The sequence below is a fragment of the Puccinia triticina genome, chromosome 5A (genome assembly GCF_026914185.1).
Source record: "Puccinia triticina chromosome 5A, complete sequence".
Taxonomy (NCBI): Eukaryota; Fungi; Basidiomycota; class Pucciniomycetes; order Pucciniales; family Pucciniaceae; genus Puccinia; species Puccinia triticina.
This window is the reverse complement of record NC_070562.1, coordinates 1,064,976-1,072,150: the sequence shown is the minus strand read 5'-3', so window position 1 is coordinate 1,072,150 and position 7,175 is coordinate 1,064,976. Positions and strand designations below refer to the sequence as shown.

General features: G+C 46.2%; 1 protein-coding gene across 1 annotated transcript; it reads left to right on the top strand.

The window, feature by feature from the left end:
- Positions 1-1,820: 1,820 nt before the first annotated feature.
- Positions 1,821-5,613, top strand: PtA15_5A115 (uncharacterized protein; the record flags this gene model as incomplete). The annotated part of the gene is made up of 9 exons (XM_053168844.1): positions 1,821-1,845; positions 1,918-2,032; positions 2,128-2,321; positions 2,399-3,006; positions 3,083-3,626; positions 3,724-3,971; positions 4,035-4,700; positions 4,772-4,954; positions 5,029-5,613. The coding sequence occupies 9 exons, from the start codon at positions 1,821-1,823 to the stop codon at positions 5,611-5,613; spliced, it is 3,168 nt and encodes a 1,055-aa protein (XP_053020100.1).
- Between the last annotated feature and the right edge of the window lie 1,562 nt (positions 5,614-7,175).

The following is a 7,175-nucleotide window of genomic DNA, read 5'->3' as shown; positions in this document are numbered from 1 at the left end:
AAAATACATCACAAAACTCACATCGATTTTCCTCTTATTATCTCACTCTCTCGCTCTCACTCTCATCTCACTCCCCGTAGACGTGTGCTCCGCATCTCCTCTTATCTTATTCTTCAGTGACTTCTCTCGAAAAGTCTTTGCGACACCAGATTCTCCTAACTGCTCAATCAGTCGACAAGCATATTGCACGTGTCTCCCCTTTCCTTTTTTTGTCTCCAGAAATCATCTTTCCTCTTTTTTCTCTTTCTCTTTTGCTCTCACACACCCCGAGAATGAGTTTTATATACGATGTAGTTTTTTCTTCTTCTGGTGTTGGAAGAATTTCAGGTGGTGGGTTGAGTGTTGTGTAATTCACTGTTGTTGTAGATCTTGGAAGAATTGTGTGCTGCATATTTACATAACTAAAAGAATATGGTTCTCATTTGATTTCTGTCCTCTACTACACTTGCTTTTTTCTTTGGTTTTCTCCATGGCTTTCCCTCCTGATGTCTTTTTTTTATAATTGTACTTATAGTTTATATTTTGACATTTCCAGAAGAAGTTGGTTATTAGCAATTGCAGTGTTAGTCGGACAAAATCTGACCTTGAGTCTTTGACCAGCTGAATTGGAAAGAATTTACCCAAGCAAAGACCGATTCTGTGATTGCTAAATTTGAGCATGCTTTAGGCTAGCTGATTCAAAGTTGGGTACGAACACTTCACATAAATATATCATCTCGGAACCAACAAGAGATAGGTTGTTTAGTCATTAGAACTGCTGACCAATGCTGTATGGCACGTATTGCTTAAACAAATAGCTGTAAAAATCTGAGTAGATACTTTTACAGGTATTGAGGGAAAACGTGAGGCGGAATTACTTGTTGAGATATGATTCATTATGCCCTGGACAGAGCGCCAGATGTGCGACAGATGGCTGGCCGAACGTTGATTAACGATATCTCGAGATTTCATCCTGTGTGGGTTTTCACAGCGTTTGTAATTAACACTTGTGGTCGTACATATTTGGTTTCGAGACCTGAGAGTCAAGTTTTGTCCACCTTGCACGAATCGCACCACCTGGAAGAAAGATTCGAACCGAGCGACCAGACTAGATTGTTTATCCTTGACGCTATATCCCCCAAAAGAGGGATCAAGAATAAGAATAAGACACAAAAAATGGTCAATAAACAATTTCTCTCGGAGGGGAGACAAATGAATCAAATCGATGGGGGAATTATAGGTGAACACTCAACTTGTTTATGCCTCGGATTCTTGGAGCAAATCACATAAACTCGTCCTTTCCTTTTGACGACCGAGCAGCCATCGCAGATCTTCTTAACGCTTGATCGGACTTTCATCCCTCTGATAATGTTGATGGTCGCATTCGTCAGAAAGTGGTTATCCGAAAACGAAGGCTGTAGATAGGTTTGCCGAGACAGGACAGGAAATGATGATCTGAGAAGTGAGGCACGATTGAGAGCTGGTCGGATGAAGCTGCTGAAGCGGAAAGCGGTTGCGCTCATCGTGATCGGTATGTATCCGTTGGAGAAAGTTGGAAAATGTTGCTTGGGTGCGATCGGATTGGAACAGCTGATTTTGGTTTCTGGGGCAGACAGACCAGCTGGGGCCAGAGCGCGCGCTGTGGAGCCCCCCTACTCTTCGTGCGCAGCGCAGGGCATACGCGTCAGTCATCCGATCGATTGAGCGGGCGGTGGTCTAGCTGACGTCACCTCAGCCCAATCGGACTCATCATCACCTTCGACCAAGGCTTGTTGACCATACACCCTGCCACCTATTCTATAATACCTTGAACTCCGACGACAAAGAACTTTCATATCATCATGGCTGCTGTTACTTCTGCATCGGGTGAGTGAACCGGCCGAGCATCCACCTGAACGAGCCTCGATAACTGATTCTTGGCTGCTTTGTCTGGCTCAGGGATTTTGACCTTGCTGGATGAAGAAGAAATTGCGCTAAAAACCTATGCACTCGAACAGCTCGACAAGTTGGTCTACGAATTCTGGGCTGAAGTGGCTGATGGAATCTCAAAAATGTAAGGATATCTCACAGAGGTCCAACTCCCCCATTTTGTTTGGTTTTTTTGACTTTTCAAACTGTACCCCCCTTATCACCACCTCAAAATTCAAGCGAGGTCATGTATGAAGATGAATCCTTACCGGCGACCACAAGATCGCTGGCTGCCTTGGTCGCCTCGAAAGTCTATTATCACCTGGGAGACATCAACGAATCTTTGCAGTTTGCACTCGGAGCTGGTGACAGGTTTGATGTCGAAAGAGTCGGCACTCTTGGTACCGACGGGGAATTTGTAGAGACTGTTGTTTGTAAGCCTGAACAACACCACCCTCTTTCCCACCTTGATTCAACTCACCTGGTGTTGATATCACTTATTCAATGACAGCCGAATGCATTGATGCCTATGTCGCCCTGTTTACTGCCCACGAGAGTGGAAGCCCTTCATCCGACATATTACCCCCGGTCCAAGTCGACAAACGAATGTCGAGTATAGTCGAGAGGATGTTTACTCGTTGTGTCAATGCGGGAGAGTATCGTCAGGCACTCGGTATCGCACTGGAAAGTCGTCGATTGGATATCATCGAATCAATCGCCTCCCATCACAGTTCAAAAGAGAATGACCTTTTGGGGTATCTCTTGGAAGCTAGTCTCACCTCGATCACTCGCATCTCATTCCGGAACGATCTCCTGCGCCTTTTGGTCCGTCTCCTCGGTTCTCAAGACGGTGGACCAGATTACTTCAGCATCACTCAATGCTACGTATATCTCGACGACCCTCAACCAGCCAGCGAGCTCCTCAACCAGCTCCTCTCCGATGAAAAACAATCCGAGAAGCTCTTAATTGCACTACAGATCTGTTTCGATCTGGCAGAAACGGCCACTCAAGAGTTTCTAGAGGTCATCAGGACCAAGTTGGTCGGAGCACCTCAGCAAAATTCGAGCCCCAAGACAGAACGAGATATGGCGGTTGATGCTGGTGAAGCATCTAACAAGGTCAGATTTTGAGAGAGTAGACTGTTATTCCTGCGAGCGACTTTCTCACACCCGCCATGGTTTGTTGTTCATCCAGCCAAATTCCAACCCCCACATCGAGCAAGCCCGCCGGATTTTAAGTGGCGAAGAAACTATCAAGCTTTACCTCGAATTTCTCTACCGAAACAACCACGCCGACCTCCTCATCCTCAAACGGACGAAAGACGCGCTCGATGCCCGCAGCTCGCTTTACCACAATGCCGTTAGCTTTGCAAATGCATTTGCGAATGCGGGAACAACCTCAGATAAATTTCTTCGCGACAACCTGGATTGGTTAAGCAAAGCAAGCAACTGGAGCAAGTTTTCTGCTACCGCTAGTCTCGGTGTCATTCATCGCGGCAATCTCACTCAAGGCATGGAAATTTTACAGCCGTACTTACCCTCGCAGCAAGGCGGACCAGGCTCGAGTTTTTATAGTGAGGGTGGTAGTCTGTTTGCTCTTGGACTCATCAATGCTAACCATGGTGGAGGCACTGTGTTGAATTACATCAGTGGTGTGATGAAAAACACCACTAGTGACATTATTGAGCATGGAGCCGCGCTTGGGCTTGGTGTAGCTGGCATGTCATCCGGTAACGAAGGTGAGCCAGCCCTATTCATCGTTCATCTCGAAGAGTTACCAAACTAGTTTGCTCAGCCGTCCCCCAAATAACCGATGCACTTTCACATTTTGCGCAGAGATCTACGATGATCTTCGAGACGTTTTATATCATGACTCTGCAATTGCTGGTGAAGCCGCTGGATATGCGATGGGTCTTATAATGCTCGGCAGTGGCTCATCGAAAGCTTTGGATGAGATGTTACAATATGCTCACGAAACTCAACACGAAAAGATTATACGCGGCTTGGCAGTTGGGATCAGTCTGCTGTTTTATGGGAAAGAGCAGGCTGCAGATGGAATAATCGAAATTCTGACTTCTGATAAGGTATGTTTCCTGCCAATATTCTTTCTCGTCGAATTATCTCACCTTGTCATACCTTCTCGCTAGGATCCCATCCTCCGTTATGGCGGTATTTATACAATTGCGATGGCCTACGCTGGTACAGGAGACAACAAGGCGATCAGACGTCTGCTGCATGTCGCGGTATCAGACGTCAACGATGACGTCAGAAGGGCCGCGGTCACTTCACTTGGATTTTTACTCTTCCGAAACCCTAGCCAAGTCCCTCGGGTGGTCCAACTTTTGAGTGAAAGTTACAACCCCAACGTGCGTTATGGCGCCGCTCTTGCACTCGGGATAGCATGTGCCGGTACTGGAATGGAGGAAGCTATAAGTTTGCTGGAGCCGATGACTAAAGACACCGTCGATTATGTGAAACAAGGGGCCTGCATTGCCCTTGCAATGATCCTTATCCAACAAAACGAGGTGCTCAATCCCAAGGCTTCAGTAGTTCGAAAAATCTTCGAGAAGATTATATCAGATAAACACGAGGACGCGATGGCCAAGTTTGGTGCAACATTGGCTCAAGGTATCATTGATGCTGGCGGTCGTAATGTGACTGTATCAATGAGGAGCAAAAATGGAAGTAACAACATGACGGCGATCGTAGGAATGGCCCTGTTCAATCAATTCTGGTACTGGTTTCCTATGGCCCATTCATTGGCGTTGGCATTCACCCCAACTGCCATAATCGGAGTCGATCAAAATTTACAGGTGAGTGATATTTTCAATACATCAAAGTTCAAGAAAATTATGAGACTGATAGAGTGTCTTGAGCGTCATAGATGCCCAAATTCGATTTCCATTCGAACGCTCGACCATCACTGTTTGCCTATCAGCCTGCAACTGCCCCTCCTACCGCAGAAAAAGTGGAAAAAGTCGCGACCGCTGTTCTGTCAACTACTGCTAAAGTAAAGGCACGAGAGAAAACCAAAAAGGAAAAATTAAATGCAGAAGATATGGAAGTGGTAAGTGGCGCTTCCCTTAACCATTCTCAGCGTCTTCTAACTTTGCTGTTGAACTGAAACGGCATTGAATCTAGACTCCGGCACCTGAAAGTCCAACAGCACATCAAGCAAGTGATGCAATGAAGATCGACGATGGCCCGGGAGCAGACTCGACAAAGATGGACGTATCGAAGACAGAGAACGGAGCGACTAAATCGTCAAAGCGGAGAAAGGACGATGGTTCGATTGACAAGCTCTCGAATCTCTCTAGGGTCACAGCCACTCAGCTGCCATACATCACCTTCCCCGATGATTCACGATACGTCCCGGTGAGACCTTTGCTAGCATCGTCGGCGACCCAGAAGAGCCACCACAAGGTAGGATTGACCGGCAGCTCGACCAGCGTGGCACATGCGATTCTGAGCCAGGCCGACTCGATCGCGACCGGCGCTGGAGGTGGCATATTAGTAATGAGAGACCGTAAACCGGACGAGCCTGCTGAATTCTTGGAAATGAGCTCTTTGAAAAACGCGGCCACTAATCCTAGCGCGGCTGCCGCTAATCCAGCTGGCTCGAATAATAACGCAGCTGCCGAAAGCGCTGCTGATCCTGATCGAGCTTTGCTAGATGGTCCTATTGCTGATTTGCCTCCTTCATTTGAATACAATTTTGATTCGTGATTGTAATCCTTATAATCCTGTTTCCTGTCTCTCTCCCTCTTTCTCCCTGGCCCTTGTCTCCCCCTCCCCCCTTCGCCTTAAAAGATACGAAATACTGCTCTCCTCTCTTTGTTTGCGTTGTCTTTTCGTAACTTGATTTGGATTTTTTTCCCTATAAGTACTTGGTGTACATAGTAACAAGAAAAACATCTGTTAGAAAAAGACTCATTACTGATCGGACTCCGGAGCAGCGTGGTGCCCGGTGTGTTGAATTGAGGCTAGGCTATTCCATTTTTTTAGAAATTCAAAGCATGGCGGAGTATTCGGAGGGTCCCTGCGGAACAGCGTCCCCCCTCCAATAGAGGGACTTGGTTAAGTTAGGCAAACTTATTCAGTCCTCCCTTCTGAGTTGGCAGGCTGGCGCGAACTTAACACAAGCGTACCCTCCTCGGGGGAGCGTAGCGACCTCCGAAGGAGGGACTTGCCTCCAAAGTCGCATGTCTGGCCCTACAGGATCGAGACAAATGGCAGGGAGGATCCTACGCTCACCCATTTTCCCCAATATCACCCTCTAGACTTCTGATTCTCTCCTTGCCTTTGGCACCATTACAATCACCAGCTTCTTAGCTTATTTTTCCCCACTTCAAACTCCCCTGTATCCATCCTCCCTGGTAAGAAACATCCTGTAAATGTTGTTACATGGTGGATTTCTGTACCCAATCCTCCCCTTCAAGCCCGCGCGGGCTCAGGGAATTTCAAATTTTGAGCCCAAAACCCGCTGGATCACCACTCCAGAACCACTTCACAGTAGGTGGAGTAGGCTAGTAAGTATGTGTGTCAGCTAGGTAAAAAAACTGTGAAATGGAAGCTGAGATTGCAGGCTACAAGTCTGTCTACTCAGATTTTGTTTAAACTAAAAACTACATTTTTAAAAACACTAGAGTACAAGGAGGCTCCACCGCTGCAAACCCAAATTCCAAGCCTCTTTTCTTCCTGGATTGAGGACAGCAGATCATTGAATTTGATTTGCTCTGCAATTCCCATTCATGTGTGAGTGTTTGCCCTCAATTTTCATATTATTGTTTTGTTGTTCAAGTGCAGATTTTTGGGGTAGGGGAAGATGGAGCCTGGGACTTCAACAAGGTTACAGAATAAAAAGAAGAGTAGCTATTCATGTCAAGTTGGCACCACATGACCAGGCAGCATGGAGCCTGGTCCAGGCTCCATCACCAGGAAAAAACAATGATCACTTGCCTACAAGTGACATGAAAAATTACAAAGGCCCCTTTGTACCTTGCTATGTCACTTGCAGACAAGTGATCATTGTTTTTTCCTGGTGCATGGTGATTAATGTTATCCTGGGATCTACACTGTGGTCTTATTTTTGTGCCTTTGAGGACTGTTTATCAATCTTAACACAACTCATTCTTTATTCCCATCCTATCTTTTACTAGATTAATCAAGATTCTTGAAAGGCTGATCATCAAAAAATCTATCTTCATAAATATTTGGATAGCAAATAGAAAGTCTGAAGTGGCTGTTCACACTTTTGGAATTGACATCACCCAAATCAACACCAAAGA